The following is a 20,201-nucleotide window of genomic DNA, read 5'->3' on the forward strand; positions in this document are numbered from 1 at the left end:
TTGTTCAGACCCCTGAGTAAGAAGAGTCCCAGGCACTGTACTCATGCAAGGGGGCTGTGGCGGGGGTAGGGGGTGGGGGGAAGCCAACCAGGAGTAGGAAAAACAAGCAGATAGTATTTATCTGAAGGGGCAAAGGACAAAATCCAGGTGAGCAGCAGCATGGCACCTTAATTGTCTGGTCCCAGGCCCAGAGCCTTGACTGGTTGGGTGGGATGCTGTTAAGGCTGCAGGCAAGCTTAGACCTTTTCCTTGCCCTCCCGCTGGCTTACTCAGTAAGTCATAGTAGGATTGAAGAGCTGTTGCTCTGTGTCTTGCAGAAGGGACGATTTTCTTGTTTGGTTCACTGTACTCACTGCTTTTGCACAGCACCAGGAAGGACACAGCCTGCCTCTGCAGATAGCAAGGAGCCTTGACTTGATGCAGGGTTATAACTGAGTTCAGAGTAGGAATAACACGGTAAAGGGCTATCATCAGGATCTTCTGCTTAGGGAAGTAGATTTAGGAGAGTATTGTTTGGTAATATGTATTTGATTGCATATTTTCCTTTCTCTTAGGAGACAGTATTTTAGGAGCTGGTTCGTGCGGGGGTATACCTATCCTTTTTTCTAGAAACAGCGGATTGGTGTCTATTACTTCAAGGGAAAATGTGTCCATATTAGCAGAAGATCTTGAAGATTCCCTAGCATCTTCAGTTGCTGGACCAGGCAATGAGGTAACGTGGTTTCATAATTTTTTTTTTTTAAATATAGTTGATTTTGTTGTAGTTGTGTAGTTGCTAAGTCATGTCAGACTCTTTTATGACCCCATGAACTGTAACCCTCCACGCTCCTCTGTCCATGGGATTTCCCAGACAAGAATACTGGAATGGGTTGATATTTCCTTCTCCAGAGGATCTTCTCCATCCAGGGATCAAACCCACGTCTCCTACATTGCAGGCAGATTCTTTACCACTGAGCTGCCAAAGAAACCAGTTACAAAGGATTTAAACATTTTTATTGGTCAATTTCCCACAAATGTTTGGAGGTCATACAGTTTTAAAAGTTATGATGAAGATGTTAGTTCTTTTATCTCTCTCGTTTCCTTTGTCCTCTTACTCAGAAGCAGCTACTTTTAAGTCTTTTAGGCTTTGGGGTTTTTTTTTTGATGTTTTCCTCCATATTTCTAAGTAATATGTGTACATTGCTGTCTCTCATTCATTATTTTTCATCATCTGTAGACCTCCTGTTATTGAAGATGAGAACTTGGGATAACTTACACTCCTCTGCCTTCCTTTATCATTCCAATATACATTTTTTCTATTCTAATGGCAATGTGAATGTTGTTTTATAGTCCAGAGTGAAGCAGTATGTTGATTATATTTCTTTAATGTAGTGTACAACTTCATGTGATGCTTGGAGTGGACTAATTGTATACTTGCTTACTTTTGTTTGATATCAGGTTTAATCTCCCAACACGTTCCAGCAGCTCTGTAGATGTCTTCCTATCTAGCTTTGCCCAGTCACATGTAGAAACCCTGTGTCTGCTGTCTGCCTAGAACCACGCTGTTCCCTGTCCTCAGGATCTGTCTCCACACTGCTGGAGTTTGCCTGGTCTCCTCCCCACTCCTCACTTGCTACTCTTTCCTCTGCTTTCCACCTTTGTGTAGCTGGAACCACAGATGTGGGGGGGAGGGGTATGAGTCTCTTTTTCTTCTTGGTATTCTGGGATGATTTTTGAGGGGAGAGTGGGGTAAAAACTGTCATTTTTTTTGCTGTCATCTTGAAGCTCATGATCTGTAAGATTTTGTGTAATTCAAAATGAAAATGATTAGTAACAGTTTCAACAGAAAGTAACTTTTTAAAAAACTTTCATTCTTTTGTAATCATGTAGTTTTCACAATCCTGCTATATGTTCTGACGCTATCTTACAGTATTCCATTTCTTTTAAATTTCTGTAAGTTTTTCTTAAAGAAAATGCTTGAAATCAACCATTATGATTAGAAATATACTCTGTGATGTAAGGGTAAACCTATCCAAAGGTTGTGTTGTGATAAAATACCCAAATAATTTTACTCACAATATAATTCCTGAATTATATGTACATTTTCTGTAGGACTTTAATTAATCATTTGATGTTTCCATAAATTTCTTAAGTATATAAGTCATTGATATAGAGAGTATGGCAAACAGCTTGTGTGTCTGTGTTGTTTTTCTCATAGCTTGGTCTAATTTTTTGTGCAGTAACTAAGAATATTCTTATACCTTCAACTCTAAACTATAGTTTATTATTTTACAGAGTGTGGTTTTTGATACTTCTACCAAGAATGAAACTATTGCCCAGGAAGATAAAACCAAATTGCTCAAAGCTGCTTTTCTGCAATTCTGCAGGTATAACAAGTTTTTAAAATTATGGCTCTTTTGATGTCCAAGGACACCTTACTGACATTTGCTACTTATTTGTTGACTAGTGGGAGTGAGTTGAAGAAATGATGCCATCACTGAGATGTTTTTCTGATCTTAGTACTTTCCTCTTGTTCTGATTTTGGTAGCCAGGGGAGGGTTCCAGCCAGGCTGGGAAAAACATGATGTAACACAGCCCTTGCACTTGTTGCAACAGTGTAGCACTAGAAATGGTAGTTGTAAAGGTAGCTTGTGAGCATCTTCTATGTATGATGTGAAGGCAGTGAAATCTCATACAAAAGGTCATCCTAGCTGTTGTAAAGTGTTGGCCTGGCGGTCGAGTTTTGTCCAGTTGCAATCACCACCCAACTCACGCACTTACTTAATATAGCTCCTGGTCCTGTAGTTCGGCTGTTTGGGGTTATGCTGGGGGTGGCAGTTTTCCTGGCCCTGCCTGAGCTTGTACATGGTCTGTGGTCAGTAGCCAGCTGTCTGGCTATACTTGCCCACATTTTGGGGGCCCTGACTGGTCGGCTCCACCTGCCTCACATGGTGTCTCTTAATCTAACAGGCTGCCCTGTCCAGAGGACAAGATCAGTTTTTGGTTTCTGTTTTTATATAATATTCTTTTAATCTTGTTTTATTGCATAGTGTTCAATCTGACTGCCAAGATTTGGATTAATACTATGATTTTATCTTGTATAATTTTATCCTTTAATTAACAATTCTGACAGTATTGTCACATCTCAACATTTATTTGGTAATAGAGTCATTGTACTAGTTTCCTGTGCCTGCTGTAATAAATTGCCACAAACTGGGTGCCTTAAAGCAATAGAAATTTATTCTGTCACAGGTCTGGAGGCCTGGTGTCCAAAATCAAGGTACCAGCAGGGCCAGCTCCCTCTGAGACTCTGGGCCAGGAACATTGCTTGCCTCTTCCTGGCTCCTGGTGATTGCTGATCATTGGCTTTTTTGGCCACATCTGCATCCCTCCAGTTGTCTCCATTGTCACATGTGGCTGTCTTCCCTGTGCACCTGTCCTCACATGTCCTGGTAATGACACCAGTCATTGGATTTAGGGCCCACCCTAATCCAGTATGACCTCATCATAACTCAGCTGATCATATCTTCAGAAACCTCATATCCCAATAAGGTTACATGCTGAGTTTCTGAGTGTACTTGGATTTGGGGGAAACACCATTCAACCCAGCATAGTCATTTCTAAATGTTTCACTGTAGAAGATGATTAAGTACAAAAGGGGTCCCTGACTTTAAGTGCGGAGAGTATAGTAACCTTAGGACTGATATTATTGGGCTTCTGACACAACTGTGCCTTCTACTTATACTGTGTAGCATGAAGTACCATGAGGTTAACAAGTAATCATTTCTGAGATGGTATCAGCCAATAGTCTTTTAAAAATTAAGACTTTTCACAAATGAAATTATGATACCTTTAAAGCAGCATTTCTCAGTCTTCTCACTATTGACCTTTGAGGCCAGATAACTTTTGTTGTGGGGCTGTCCTGTGAATTGTGGAGTGTTTAGCAGCATCTCTGGCCTCTTCCCTTTTGATGCTGGTAGCATCCTTTTCCCCCAGCCTGTGACAACCAGGATTATTTCCATGGGGCCCAAATTGGTGGGTAGAACTTTAAACTATTACTTGTTTAGTTTTTTGCGAAGGTAATATTACTAGTTTTTAGTATGGTTTCTTTGAAATTAATTTTATTTTGGTTTTCATTTTGCTGAACTCAGTATTCAGCAGCCAGGGGCGGCGGCCGAGAGGGGCTAGGCCGGGCCGGGGGCGAGGGGCTAGGTCGGGCCGGGGGCCAGGAGCCAGGGGTGGCGGCCGAGAGGGCCTAGGCTGGGCCGGGGGCCGGGGGTGGTGGCCGAGAGGGGCTAGGCCGGGCCGGGGGCCGGGGGCGGCAGCCGACAGGGGCTAGGCCGGGTCGGGGGCCGGGGGCAGCGGCTGACAGGGCCTAGGCCGGGCCAGGGGCCGAGGGCTGGGGGCCGGGGGTGGCAGCCGAGAGAGGCTAGGCCAGGCCGGGGGCTGGGGCCGGTGGCGGCGGCGGCGGCGGCAAGAGGAATTACCCAAGGCCCAAGGTAAGAGAACCCCAAGTAAGACGGTAAGTGTTGCGAGAGGGCATCAGAGGGCAGACACACTAAAATTAAAACTACAGAAAACTACCTAATCTGATCACACGGACCACAGCCTTGTCTATCTCAATGAAACTAAGCCATGCCGTGTGGGGCCACCCAAGATGGATGGGTCATGGTGGAGAGGTCTGACAGATTGTGGTCCACTCGAGAAGGGCATGGCAAACCACTTCAGTATTCTTGCCTTGAGAACCCCATGAACAGTATGAAAAGGCAAAAGGATAGGACACTGAAAGATGAACTCCCCAGGTCAGTAGGTGCCCAATATGCTACTGGAGATCAGTGGAGAAATAACTCCAGAAAGAATGATGGGATGGAGCCAAAGCAAAAACGATACCCAGCTGTGGATGTGACTGGTGATAGACGCAAAGTCCGATGCTGTAAAGAGCAATATTGCATAGGAACCTGGAATGTTAGGTCCATGAATCAAGGCAAATTGGAAGTGGTCAAACAGGAGATGGCAAGAGTGAACGTTGACATTCTAGGAATCAGCGAACTAAGATGGACTGGAATGGGTGAATTTAACTCAGATGACCATTATATCTACTACTGTGGGCAAGAATCCCTTAGAAGAAATGGAGTAGCCATCATGGTCAACAAAAGAGTCCGAAAGGCAGTACTTGGATGCAATCTCAAAAACGACAGAATGATCTCTGTTCGTTTCCAAGGCAAACCATTCAATATCACGGTAATCCAAGTCTATGCCCCGACCAGTAACGCCGAAGAAGCTGAAGTTGAACGGTTCTATGAAGACCTACAAGACCGTCTAGAACTAACACCCAAAAAAGATGTCCTTTTCATTATAGGGGACTGGAATGCAAAAGTAGGAAGTCAACAAACACCTGGCATAACAGGCAAGTTTGGCCTTGGAGTACAGAATGAAGCAGGGCAAAGGCTAATAGAGTTTTGCCACGAGAATGCACTGGTAATAGCAAACACCCTATTCCAACAACACAAGACAAGACTCTACACGTGGACATCACCAGATGGTCAACACCAAAATCAGATTGATTATATTCTTTGCAGCCAAAGATGGAGAAGCTCTATAGAGTCAGCAAAAACAAGACCAGGAGCAGACTGTGGCTCAGATCATGAATTGCTTATTGCCAAATTCAGACTTAAATTGACGAAAGTAGGGAAAACCACTAGACCATTCAGGTATGACCTAGATCAAATCCCTTATGAGTATACAGTGGAAGTGACAAATAGATTTAAGGGACTAGACCTGATAGACAGAGTGCCTGATGAACTATGGACAGAGGTTCGTAACATTGTACAGGAGACAGGGATCAAGACAATCCCCATGGAAAAGAAATGCAAAAAAGCAAAATGGCTGTCTGAGGAGGCCTTACAGAGATAGCTGGGAAGAGAAGAGAAGCGAAAAGCAAAGGAGAAAAGGAAAGATATTCTCATCTGAATACAGAGTTCCAAAGAATAGCAAGGAGAGATAAGAAAGCCTTCCTCAGAAATGGACAAATTCTTAGAAAAGTATAACTTTCCAAAACTGAACCAGGAAGAAATAGAAGATCTTAACAGACCCATCACAAGCATGGAAATCGAAACTGTAATCAGAAATCTTCCAGCAAACAAAAGCCCAGGACCAGACAGCTTCACAGCGGAGTTCTACCAAAAATTTAGAGAAGAGCTAACACCTGTCCTACTCAAACTCTTCCAGAAAATTGCAGAAGATGGTAAACTTCCAAACTCATTCTATGAGGCCACCACCACCCTAATTCCAAAACCAGACAAAGATGTCACAAAAAAGGAAAACTACAGGCCAATATCACTGATGAACATAGATGCAAAAATCCTTAATAAAATTCTAGCAAACAGAATCCAACATCATATTAAAAAGATCATACATCATGACCAAGTGGGCTTTATCCCAGGAATGCAAGGTTTTTTTAACATCCGCAAATCAATCAATGTAATACACCACATTAACAAATTGAAAGAAAAAAACCATATGGTTATCTCAATAGATGCAGAAAAAGCCTTTGACAAAATTCAGCATCCATTTATGATAAAAACCCTCCAGAAAGCAGGAATAGAAGGAACATACCTCAACATAATAAAAGCTATATATGACAAACCCACAGCAAACGTTATCCTCAATGGTGAAAAATTGAAAGCATTTCCCCTAAAGTCAGGAACAAGACAAGGATGCCCACTTTCACCACTACTATTCAACATAGTTTTAGAAGTTTTGGCCACAGCAATCAGAGCTGAAAAAGAAATAAAAGGAATACAGATAGGAAAAGAAGAAGTAAAACTCTCACTGTTTGCAGATGACATGATCCTCTACATAGAAAACCCTAAAGACTCTAGTAGAAAATTACTAGAGTTAATCAATGAATATAGTAAAGTTGCAGGATATAAAATTAACACACAGAAATCCCTTGCATTCTTATACACCAAGAATGAGAAAACAGAAAGAGAAATTAAGGAAACAATACCATTCACCATTGCAACAAAAAGAATAAAATACTTAGGAATATATCTACCTAAAGAAACAAAAGACCTATATATAGAAAACTATAAAACACTGATGAAAGAAATCAAAGAGGACACAAACAGATGGAGAAATATACCGTGTTCATGGATTGGAAGAATCAATATAGTGAAAATGAGTATACTACCCAAAGCAATCTATAGATTCAGTGCAATCCCTATCAAGCTACCCATGGTATTTTTCACAGAACTAGAACAAATCATCTCACAATTTGTATGGAAATATAAGAAACCTCGAATAGCCAAAGCAATCTTGAGGAAGAAGAATGGAACTGGAGGAATCAACCTGCCTGACTTCAGGCTCTACTACACAGCCACCGTCATCAAGACAGTATGGTACTGGCACAAAGATAGAAATATAGATCAATGGAACAAAATAGAAAGCCCAGAGATAAACCCACGCACATATGGACACCTTATCTTCGACAAAGGAGGCAAGAATATACAATGGAGAAAAGACAATCTCTTTAACAAGTGGTGCTGGGAAAACTGGTCAACCACTTGTAAAAGAATGAAACTAGAACACTTCCTAACACCATACACAAAAATAAACTCAAAATGGATTAAAGATCTAAACGTAAGACCAGAAACTATAAAACTCCTAGAGGAAAACATAGGCAAAACACTCTCCGACATAAATCACAGCAGGATCCTCCATGACCCACCTCCCAGAATATTGGAAATAAAAGCAAAAATAAACAAATGGGACCTAATTAAAATTAAAAGCTTTTGCACAACAAAGGAAACTCTAAGCAAGGTGAAAAGACAGCCTTCAGAATGGGAGAAAATAATAGCAAACGAAGCAACAGACAAACAATTAATCTCAAAAATATACAAGCAACTTCTGCAGCTGAATTCCAGAAAAATAAACGACCCAATCAAAAAATGGACCAAAGAACTAAACAGACATTTCTCCAAAGAAGACATACAGATGGCTAACAAACACAGGACAAGATGCTCAACATCACTCATTATTAGAGAAATGCAAATCAAAACCACAATGAGGTATCATTTCACACCAGTCAGAATGGCTGCTATCCAAAAGTCTACAAGCAATAAATGCTGGAGAGGGTGTGGAGAAAAGGGAACCCTCTTACACTGTTGGTGGGAATGCAAACTAGTACAGCCACTATGGAGAACAGTGTGGAGATTCCTTAAAAAACTGGGAATAGAACTGCCATATGACCCAGCAATCCCACTGCTGGGCATACACACCGAGGAAACCAGAATTGAAAGAGACGCGTGTACCCCAATGTTCATCGCAGCACTGTTTACAATAGCCAGGACATGGAAGCAACCTAGATGTCCATCAGCTGACGAATGGATAAGGAAGCTGTGGTACATATACACAATGGAATATTACTCAGCCATTAAAAAAAATACATTTGAATCGGTTCTACTGAGATGGATGAAACTGGAGCCCATTATACAGAGTGAAGTAAGCCAGAAAGAAAAACAACAATACAGTATACTAATGCATATATATGGAATTTGAGAGATGGTAACAATAACCCTATATGCGAGACAGAATAAGAGACACAGATGCATAGAACAATTTTATGGACTCTGAGGGAGAAGGTGAGGGTGGGACGTTCTGGGAGAATAGCATTGAAACATGTATATCATCATATGTGAAACAGAACACCATTCCATGTTCGATGCATGAGACAAGGGCTCAGGGCCGCGGCAATGGGATGACCCAGAGGGATGGGATGGGGAGGGAGGTGGGTGGGATTTCCAGGAAGGGGAACACATGTAAACCCATGGCTGATTCATGTCAATGTATGGCAAAAACTATTACAATATTGTAAAGTAATTAGCCCCCAACTAAAGTAAATAAATTTATTAAAAAAAAAAGAAGAAGAAGAAGAAAGCCTTCCTCAGCGATCAGTGCAAAGAAATAGAGGAACACAACAGAATGGGAAAGACTAGAGACCTCTTCAAGAAAATTAGAGATACCAAAGGAACATTTCATGCAAAGATAGGCTCGATAAAGGACAGAAATGGTATGGACCTAACAGAAGCAGAAGATATTAAGACGAGGTGGCAAGAATACACAGAAGAACTGTGCAAAAAAGATCTTCACGACCCAGATAATCACGATGTTGTGATCACTCACCTAGAGCTAGACATCCTGGAATGTGAAGTCAAGTGGGCCTTAGAAAGCATCACTACGAACAAAGCTAGTGGAGGTGATGGAATTCCAGTTGAGCTACTTCAAATCCTCAAAGGTGATGCTGTTAAAGTGCTGCACTCGATATGCCAGCAAATTTGGACAACTCAGCAGTGGCCACAGGACTGGAAAAGGTCAGTTTTCGTTCCAATCCCAAAGAAAGGCAATGCCAAAGAATGCTCAAACTACTGCACAATTGCACTCATCTCACATGCTAGTAAAGTAATGCTCAAAATTCTCCAAGCCAGGCTTCAGCAATACGTGAAGCGTGAACTTCCAGATCTTCAAGCTGGTTTTAGAAAAGGCAGAGGAACCAGAGATCAAATTGCCAATATCCGCTGGATCATCGAAAAAGCAAGAGAGTTCCAGAAAAACATCTATTTCTGCTTTATTGACTATGCCAAAGCCTTTGACTGTGTGGATCACAATAAACTGTGGAAAATTCTGAAAGAGATGGGAATACCAGACCATCTGACCTGTCTCTTGAGAAACCTGTATGCAGGTCAGGAAGCAACAGTTAGAACTGGACATGGAACAACAGACTGGTTCCAAATAGGAAATGGAGTACGTCAAGGCTGGATATTGTCACCCTGCTTATTTAACTTCTGTGCAGAGTACATCATGAGAAACGCTGGGCTGGAAGAGACACAAGCTGGAATCAAGATTGCCGGGAGAAATATCAATAACCTCAGATATGCGGATGACACCACCCTTATGGCAGAGAGTGAAGAAGAACTAAAGAGCCTCTTGATGAAGGTGAAGGAGGAGAGTGAAAAAGTTGGCTTAAAGCTCAACGTTCAGAAAACTAAGATCATGGCATCTGGTCCCATCACTCCATGGGAAATAGATGGGGAAACAGTGGAAACAGTGTCAGACTTTATTTTTTTGGGCTCCAGAATCACTGCTGATGGTGACTGCAGCCATGAAATTAAAAGACGCTTACTCCTTGGAAGGAAGGTTATGGCCAACCTAGATAGCATATTTAAAAGCAGAGACATTACTTTGCCAACAAAAGTCCGTCTAGTCAAGGCTATGGTTTTTCCAGTGGTCATATATGGATGTGCGAGTTGGACGGTGAAGAAAGCTGAGTGCCGCAGAATTGATGCTTTTGAACTGTGGTGTTGGAGAAGACTCTTGAGAGTCCCTTGGACTGCAAGGAGATCCAATCAATCCATCCTAAAAGAGATCAATCCTGGGTGTTCATTGGAAGGTCTGATGTTGAAGCTGAAGCTCGAATACTTTGGCCACCTCATGCGAAGGGTTGACTCATTGGAAAAGACCCTAATGCTGGGTAGGATTGGGGGCGGGAGGAGAAGGGGACGACAGAGGATGAGATGGTTGGATGGCATCACCGACTGGATGAACATGGGTTTGGGTAGACTCCAGGAGTTGGTGATGGACAGAGAGGCCTGGCGTGCTGCAATTCATGGGGTCGCAGAGAGTCGGACACGACTGAGCGACTGAACTGAGCTGAACTGAACTGAATTGAACTCAGTATAAATATAAAATCTTGTTCATGAGAATTTTAAGAATCTTCGTCTTTTGCGTAAAATAGTTCATTATTGAGTGATCTTGCCGTAGTATTCTTTGTATTCCCGTAACCTCTAGCACGACTAGGTTTGCAGCTTCAACCTTGCCTTTAACGCTTTTTGGCAGTTCGTCTGTGTTTCTCTGATCAGCTCTGTTTCCTGTTCTGCCTAGAGACCATTTCAACCCTTTCTTCACCTCCTCTGTCCCCATTTCTCCTCTACCCTTCCACCCCCCCACCCCACCCCAACCCGCCCCCCCCCCGTCCCCCAGCAGTTGATTCAGCCTCCTGTTCCACAGAGATAATAAAAGCCGTTATGATAACTCCCTGTACTTACCACCCACAGGCTTACCTGCATCCCAGCCCCTCTTCCTCCTTACCTCCCTGGAGAGCAGGGAGACGTGTTCTTCCTGAGACCAGTCTTGGTCTTTGTTTTGAGTGCTGCTGAGCCCTGCTTCCCTTGAGACTATACTCTCTCAGTCACTCCTGTCCTATATCTCTGACGTGCCATTTTTAAAAAGACCTGTCTTTGTGTCCCCCTTTGAGCTAGCATTTCTTTTGTTGGTTCCTGTTTATAGCTAAACTACCTGAAAAGTTGTCTCTAGTTGTTATTGTCTTCCATATTTTCCTCTCTCTACTCCTTGCACAATCTTTTCTCCTTCCCAGGCTTCATTTGCTAAAGAAACACAAATCTACCTTGCTCTAGGCCGTACATACAATGACGAATGTTCAAAAGCAGTTGAGTGTTCCACAGGCAACTGGTTGTAACATATCTGAAACTGTGATTGTCTTCTCCAAAGATTATTCTTTCTTTCCTAGCCTATGTTCCAGCCACATTCGGTTGTTTAGACTCATCTTTACATATCAGATCTAACCAATGGCCAGAATTTCCCTCTTGTATCTCTCTCTCAAAGCTGTTTACTTGTCTCCTTCTCTGCTGTAGCTACTGCTAGTGGAAACTACTATCCTCTCTTGCCTGGATAAATTTCTGCAGTAACTTCCTCACTGGATTTTTATCCCTCATGTCTGGTCTCCCATCTCCATAGCATAGTTAGAATGATCTTTTAAAACTAGAACAAATCACATTTCCTTGTAAGCTTAAACTGTCACATGTTTTCTGAGACCTTATGTACACTGTCCTTCAGTTGCTGGTGTTTCTAAGAGGCCTGCCCTGGACCCTTCTACCCTCTCTCCTCTCTGGGTGATTGCCATTCCCCAGGCCTTCACTTCTCTTGACACAGGTGTGCCGTGTACTGTCTCTGCCGCTGTGTTTCCCTCCTGCAATCCCCCGCAACCTTCCTGCACCTTCTCCTCCAAGAAGGCTCCCTGCCCCTCTGGTGATTTGTGTTTCCCCTCTGTGTGCTCTGTGGCCCTCTGTTGGTTTCCGTGTGTATCTGTGTGTGTGTCACTGCCTGTTTGTCTTACTCCTCCTGCCACTGTAGACTTTGTGAAGTCTTGGGACGGTGTTCTGATGTTTTGTTTATTGTTCTGTCTCCAGAGCCTGCATATTGTAAATGTCCAGCATATATGTGTTGAATTAAGGAATGGATAATCGTCTCCCTTTTAAATAAATGTTATTAAAAGTGATAAACTTTGGGCTAACATATAGGATTTTAACTTCACAATTAACTTTCATGGTGAATTTAATACTTTGAATTGTAATACTTTTGCTTTCTAATTTTATTTCAGAAAAGATTTAGGTCATGCTCAAATGATAGTTGATGAGCTGTTTTGCTCTCACTCTGATTTGGACTCCGATTGTGAGCTAGACAGAGCTGTCACGCAGATCAGCATGGGTCTGGTGGACGACTACCCAGCTGCTGACCCGCGCTGGGCTGAGTCTGTGCCTGAGGGTAAGAGCATCTGAAGTGTAATGTTGCAGGGGGGTCTGTTTTGAGAAGAATATTCTGGTTCTTTTGTTCAGGCATTTCTCGGTGCATATTTTTTTATTTTCTGAAACAATTTAGTATTAATTCAGTATTTTGTAAAAGGTTGTAACTTTCCTTATAGCAGATTTTTAAAAGGGCTCAGAGCAGATAGTTCCCTGCTGGTCTAGTGGTTAGGATTCAAGAGCATTCACTGCCGCGGCCTCATTCAGTCCCTGGTCTGGGAACTGAGATCCTGCCAGCCATGCAGCACACCCAAAATAAGGAACAGCAACAACAAAAACCCTACCTCATCTATTTTACTTGCATACACACATACACACACACATACAGAAAGGACTCAGAACAGATCTGCATAGTAGAACAGAAACTGAGGAAACATTGGAGCAAATCGTACATGTTGTCTGAAGTAGATTAATTAGCTCTACTTAGCTTTGTCAGAATTTTATTTCTAAAAGGAAATTGGTGACATAGGTAAACATTTGGCACTTACTAACCCCAAATTAAATGATAATTTTAGTGTAACTAGTAAATTTGGCCAATAGAAATTATGTGTTTTTCTAATAGCAGCAGTGATCAAACCTCTGCCTGTAAAAGTGGGCACATGTTCTCCTATCTGCCCTGGGTCTTCTCCTGATTGTTCCTCTTATCCTCCAGGCAGCGTTGGGCTTCCCGGTGGTTCCCAGGGACCAAGGAATGGTCTCAAGCATCCTTTCTTTCCCTAATTTCCTACCTAGCAAGTAGCAATAGGCTCCTTGGAGACTTGGGAAGGAAACAGCAGTGCTCACCTTCTTTCTTTGACTGTTTTGAACTGTCAGGCTTAGAATGATACGAAATAATGAAGCTAATAGTAATATATTTGTGTTTTGAATAACTGTGGTATGAATTTTATCAAAGCCCCAAAGGTTTCCTATAAATTTTAAACCTCTTGGGTCAGTTCTTTCCTTTTGTATAGATTTTTCTCAACTTTTAGTAGCAGTAGTTGTTGTCAAGCCAGCGTGTCATGTGTTTGTCTTGTTATTGTTTCACCAGAAGCACCTGGGTTCAGCAACACGTCCTTGATTATTCTCCACCAGCTAGAAGACAAGATGAAAGCCCACTCTTTCCTTATGGACTTCATCCACCAAGTAAGCATCCCAGTCGCTGTGAACCCAAATGGCTGGACTCCTGACTTTGCTGTTCTTTCTGTGGCTCTCTCATGACAGCAGGAGACCCTTTCTTGCTAATTCTGAGGTGTTTCATTGGGCAGGACATCACTACTCTTGTCCGTTTTCTTTGCTGACTTAAGTAAATAATTCCAGGGCTGGTAGGGACCTGTTACTACAAGAATCAAAGCTGCATTGAAAATAAGATGAAAAGGAGAAAAATAGTATACTTTAGCAAAAATGTTATTTTAACTTTTCTTATTACATTTTATGACACCCTGCTTTTCATTCAGATGTACTGTGTGCTTTTATGTAAAACTTAGGTTTTCCTGAGTTGATTTTGTATCATTAGACAGTGAAGAATCTGAAGGTGATGACAGATTTTTCTAATATGTAGATGTTTAATTTCGAGGTGCCATTAGCATCAAGTACTCATTTAAAGTATTTCTCTTTTTTTAAGGGATAAGGAAATTCCCATTTATATCGTGCCTAAAATTAGACAATGTTTTTGTTGCTAGACAGAGTTGTTACATAAAATCACCCATCCTTGCCTTGTTGATCAATTGTGTCTCCCAGGCATAATCCAGAAGAGCAAGATTATTCCATTTTTCTGTTTTTCTCCCAAATTAGAAATGGCTCTGTGTTAAAAAGACTAAAGTCAGTGCCATGTAACAGAACATTCTGTAGCAATGGACTGTCCTGTGTCTGTGCTGCCCAGCATGGCAACCTCAGTCCCCAGCAACTGCTGAGTAATTGGAATTGCTGCTGCAGCTGAGGAACTGAAGTTTTTATTTTTTTAATTGACCAACATTTCAGTTACCACTTTGTTGGATAGTGGCTACCTTATTGGACAGTGTGATTCTAGAGGATTCCAGAAATGTCTTGGTTTTTTCTAATCCTGTATGCTGCTTCAATTTTAATGCACGATTTGGCTCCTGTCGACTCTTATTGTCATGACAAGACAACTTTATTTATTCATTGAGTTCTTCCTTTTAGTATTTTAGGTGGGCTACAGATCAATGGGGAAAAAACACATTTTCTCCTGATGTAATTGTCAAGTGTATCAGTTAACAATTAATACATAACAAACATTCCAGGATGTACTAAGTTGAAACAACTCAGTGGGTGTGACAGGTAGTCCTGCTGACTTCCCCTGGGCCCCCTCCTTGAACCACATTTGGGGTTGGCTGAGCTGGCAAGTCCCCAGGTGTCTTGCCTGACTGGCAGGCTGTACTATCCAATCTGCTGGGGCCTCTTGGTTCCCCTCTACCTAGTCTCATCCTCCTCTAGGCTGGACTGGCCTATGCCAGTTCTCTCCTCCGGGGAGCACTCGGAGGAGGTGAACTTAAGGCTGTAGGCTTCAGACATCACATATTGTCATTTCCATCAAAGTGTTATTAGTCAAAATAAGTCACAAGGCTAGGCCAGATGAAAGGGATTGGGAAATTGATTCTGCTTCTAGATGGGAGCAGTGGCATGGTCATGTTGCCAAAGGGTAGGCTTGTTGGGATGGGAGGAGTCCATGGCCCTAACACGCCACACTAAGGGAACGCTTAATTCTTGGAGGGTGGGAGCCGTGGAGCTGGAGCTGTTGCGGCGTCTCTTGTCACAGCCTCCCTGGGCTCAGACCCTCGTGGAGTCGCACAGCTGCTGGCAGAAGTGTCTGTTGCAAAGGAATGTCTATCCAGATCTAAAAATCCCACTCTGTGTATGCCTTTACATTTCCTTTAATATTTAGAGTTTATTTCATTGAAAGATTTACATTAATAATCAGGGGAAATGTACAACTACATACTTGTATCTACGGAAATAGTTCTAAATATAAACTCTCCTTCTCGAGGCAGAAATGGGCATCAAGTAAAGAGACAGCTGATGCAGAGGGTTAGAGACCCCATCCTCCCCCTGACTTTAGGGTTCTGGAACATGAAGACTGCTGAGTTTCTAGTTCCAAAGGACTGGAGTTGAGGGGAGTTGATTAATGTAGGTAGAAAAGAACAATTTTACAATTCTTTGATAACCATAAGCAATAATTTGAGGAGTAAGGTAGGCAGAGACAACAGTAGTTGACAGAATCTCTGGGATCACTGTAATCTTAGAAAAGAAACTCCTGTAAATTGCCCTGGCTGGTTGTGCGTGTGTGTGTGTGTGTGTGTGTGTGTGTGTGTAACAGCTCCAAAGACAGCCGGAGATCCTTCTGGGGGAAACAGGCCAGTGCACGTGCACGCGTGTGTGTGTGTGTGTGTGTGTGTCTAACAGCCCCAGAGAGACAGCCAGAGATCTTTCTGGGGGAGACTGGGGCCAGCATGTCTGTACCCAGTATGCTTCTGGTGGAAATACAACTTCATCCTCCTGTGTTTTACTTTAAATGCTTTCTAAGAACACGTGTTCGTCTTTTCACAAGGTCGGCCTCTTTAGACGTCTCGGCACTTTTCCAGTGAGAGGGATGCCGATGGCCACGCGGCTGCTGCTCTGTGAGCATGCTGAGAAGCTGGCTGCTGCCATCATCCTCAAAAACCACCACTCAAGGCTTCCTGACCTCATGAACACAGCGATCCTGATGGCTTTGAACAAAAGGGACTGTGATGTCCCGTCCAACCTGACCCCCGCAGACGTCTTCTTCAGAGAGGTGAGATGAGCCCCCTCCTCCCCTTAGCATGACTCTGGAGCACTGCCATTTACTGAATGGACCCCCAGCAAGGAGAGGGTTGAGGACAAAAGATCTCGTTGAGTTTTGAATTGAACTCCATGTTTTCTGGGTAAATTATCACTCAGAAGCATCACTCATTTATCACTTACCCTGTAAATGAGAGCTTGGGAAGTTAACGACAAAATCCTCCCTATCATGTCTGATGTTTTCTTTGTGCTTCTCCACACCCCTCTTGACTCTGCCCTGGAGGACATCTCCACAGTGGGCTCCCCTGCCCCTCCATTTCTGTTGGCTTTGATGAAGCGGCAGCACCATTGGGTCAGAGCTTGGAGCATTGTCCCCACTTTCCTTCCTTGCTGCCTCTACCGGTTTGCTGTGTCCGCTGTTGGACCAACCTCCTCTTTGGCTGCTCTCTTTGTGTGTCCAGCAATTGCTCCGTTCCAGTGCCCCTTCAGGCCTGGAGCCAATCGTGGCTCCCCCGCTCTTGTAGCCCGAGGCTACACCATCCTGTCTTGGTCCCCTTACTACTGCCCATAGCTTTGTAGATAGTCCCTTCTCTAAACTCTTCTCAGTTGCCTGCTAGGATCCTGTTCTGCGTCTTTCTTTTTTTATTATTATTTATTTATTTTTGACTCTGCTGAGTCTTCATTACTGTGTGTGAGCTTTTTCTTATTGTGGAGCACAGGCTCTAGGTGCGAGGGCTTCAGTAGTTGCCCCATGGCATGTGGAATCCTCCTGGACCAGGGATCAACCTTGTCCCTTCCATTGCAGGTGAATTCTTAACCACTGGGCCACCTGGGAAGTCCTTCCACTTCACTTTTAAAGTCAGGTTTATTTTCAGAAAAAAAGAAAACCTACTGTAAACTTTGGAGGGAGAGAAGATGAAGGTGCTGGAAATCAGCCCACAGCTCTGGTACCTGAGTGACCCCTCACAGCCTTGTGAGAGACAGGGCTGCCTTTCCCATCTCTATTAGTAAGCACTGATACTTACCCAGGGGCCAGTTGTCTCAGTTGAGGCCACAGACCCTGGCTCTGAGCTACCATGCAGCAGTGTTTTGGGCATGCTAGTAGGTTGCTTCTGGAGTTTATAGTCCTTCCCTGGAACTGTCCTTCCTACCTTTGTGGCATTATCTGAGTTTAGAAACAGTGCTAGCCTTCCCCCAACTCTGTGGAATGTGGAATTGTTTTTTGCATTTGGGAAACTTCTCTGTTTGGTGCCTCTAATTTGGTTTCCTTCCTCCTACAATTTAGCTATAATCTAGCAACCAGTAGCCTCTGCCAAGAGTCTCTTTTATTCTGAATATTTGACGTACTGTAACCTGAAAATAATTTGACGCTGAACTATGTTTAGATCTGTTGACTCCATAAATGTATCTAGTTTGAAGAAGACATCATTTTTATACGTTTGGGTTTGTTTTCTAGGGAATGTAAGGCAAAACACTTTTCTGTTTTATTTGTTTTTTAATCAAGGAAATATGCCTGAAATCTGAATTAAAACAAAGAAAGACAATTCACCTCAGATTTCATTATCTAACCAAACTATTGTCATTTTTTGTGTCCCTTTTTGTCTTTTTTTTCCATGTTCACCATTTTATTTGAATATTGGATATAATAAGGAAAAAGATGCACTGAAAATATGTTATAGAAAAAAATACACAAAACAATGTCATTTTTAAAAGTATAATCACCATAAAGAGAAGGGTAGTTCCAGGTCCTGTGGCATCACAGGACATCACATGTCCCATAACTGTTCCTCATACCCCAGTGAGGATGGGACAGGAGAAGTTGATTTGTCCTCCAGATACAATGTCTTAATTGTCCTTTCCTGCCTTAGCCACGTGGCAGGGTTGGTGCATTTGCACAGATCTTCAGTTGTGAGTGGAGGGAGAGTGGCTCATGAGCACAGTTCAGCTCAGGTCAGGCAGAAACAGTGATCAGCTGTCAGTACTGAATTTATGCTCCTGACCATTTTCTTTTTTATTGGGAAGGTGCATTCAGTAATTCAACAAATTATCAAATCACTTATGTTCGCAGTATTCTGAAAGGACAGCACTATTTAGGTGGACTTGGATAAGATAAGCATTAACAGTGATGAATTAGCCAGAATTGGACATTTTCCTATTTAAGGCATGACAGAATTGTCACCAGAGAAAGTAAACAGAAGTAAAATAATTTAATTACTCATCCCCTGGATTTTAAGATTTTGAGCTATGGAAAATGGAAATTAAGTTTTGGTAATCAATGCTAGCATCTAGGATGTGCTATGTGTTATGTTGCTTCAGTCATGTCCAGCCCACCAGGATCCCCTGTCCATGGGATTCTCCAGGCAAGAATACTGGAGTGGGTTGCCATTTCCTTCTCCACCTTTTTGTCTTTATTCATACATAATTTTACTTGATAAAACAAAGGTTTTTTAAAAATTATTAATGACAGATTGAATTGAGCAAGAGCCTGATTCCTTTTTCGACTTCTAGATCAAAGTACAAAGCATACTGGTTAATTGAGTATGTGTACATTTTCCAGTTAACTGGGGGAAAAAAAGGAAGAGTCTGAAACTTATCAGATAGATGGATACATAATTGATGAGTAGTACCTTAGGATATGACAGAAAAAAATTTAAAATATGGTTGGTTCCTCAAAAGAATGCTCCGTGTAGAAAATGATAATGTGTAAGATTGTTTACATCATCATTTATCTTCACTTCTCCTTACATTTACTGGTCTTTGGGTAAAGTTCTAAAGGTCTTCCCACATGGCATAATCATAATAAAAAAAGAGAATTCAAGAAAAAAGAGAATTCAAGAGAACTGAAGAAGGAACACATAAGTTTAATGAAAAAATATGTATCAATTTTTTTTCTTTCTACCTGTCCATCCACTTGGAAGTGGTAAATTACATTACAAACAGGTATTAGCATTTTAAGAGATGAACTGGTTAACCCAAGTCAGGCTCTGATTGGTGGGCAATGTGATCTCGCAGTCCAGGTAAGAGAGAAAATAATACAGATTCTGCTTGAAGGTGCACCCTCCACCTCGCCTCCAGTCTGGGAAGGGGCCGCACACCTCCTGGGGCTTTAAAAAGCGAGTTCACAGCTTCAGAACAGGCCTTTCAACTGTGTTGGTACAGCTTATGAGCAATGTTTGAAACCGCTGAACATGTAACATATGTGATAAGGGTATTTACCAAATGTTTTGGCATTTTAGTTGCTTTTATGTTATTTTCTGCCTTTATGTCACATTTGCTTTCTTTATGTTTTTCACATTAACAGTGTAAAAAACTCTTACAAATTCAATGTGCCAGAGGTTTCTTGCTTAGGCTGTTAGGATGACTTTGAGTGACATCAGAAATACTAAAGGAAGAACAAAATTCGCAAGACAGTGATTTTATTTGGGCTGCATTGTGCATGTGTTTATGTCTTGTTCCTTCAACTGGTTTGTAAGCTCCTTGAGGGCAGCAAATCTGATTTCCATTTCTTCTTATCTTTGCATGCCCAATGCTATGCCAACTCTGACTACCAAGTAAATATCCACTTGATAAATAAAGGGGGGTGAAAGCTTAACTGTGAGCTGAAACTGCAAGCAAATGTTTCAGTGCTTAACATTCTTCCTAAATTACCTTAATGTGTTAATAATTAACGATAAAAAAAGAAAAGAACAGTTACAGGTTATGTATTTAGCTAGTTATGTATGTAGCTGCTACTATTCTACAAACATTTCTATTATGTCTAAAGAAAATAAATTCCTCAAAGAAAGAAATTAGCCAGTTCATTAGCCAGTTGAA

At 42.1% G+C, this 20,201-nt stretch overlaps 1 protein-coding gene across 1 annotated transcript in view; it reads left to right on the plus strand.

Annotated features, from left to right (window-relative positions):
* Positions 1 to 20,201, plus strand: part of NUP133 (nucleoporin 133) — a 67,659-nt gene that overhangs the window by 25,099 nt on the left and 22,359 nt on the right. The window contains exons 11-15 of the mRNA XM_081570304.1: positions 555 to 712; positions 2,275 to 2,366; positions 12,434 to 12,597; positions 13,663 to 13,757; positions 16,177 to 16,401. Coding sequence (XP_081426430.1) covers positions 555 to 712; positions 2,275 to 2,366; positions 12,434 to 12,597; positions 13,663 to 13,757; positions 16,177 to 16,401 — 734 coding nt within the window. The remainder of the gene's footprint in view (positions 1 to 554; positions 713 to 2,274; positions 2,367 to 12,433; positions 12,598 to 13,662; positions 13,758 to 16,176; positions 16,402 to 20,201) is intronic.

The sequence above is a fragment of the Giraffa tippelskirchi genome, chromosome 2, assembly GCF_054371585.1.
Source record: "Giraffa tippelskirchi isolate mGirTip1 chromosome 2, T2T-mGirTip1v1.2.pri, whole genome shotgun sequence".
In the NCBI taxonomy this organism is placed as follows: Eukaryota; Metazoa; Chordata; class Mammalia; order Artiodactyla; family Giraffidae; genus Giraffa; species Giraffa tippelskirchi.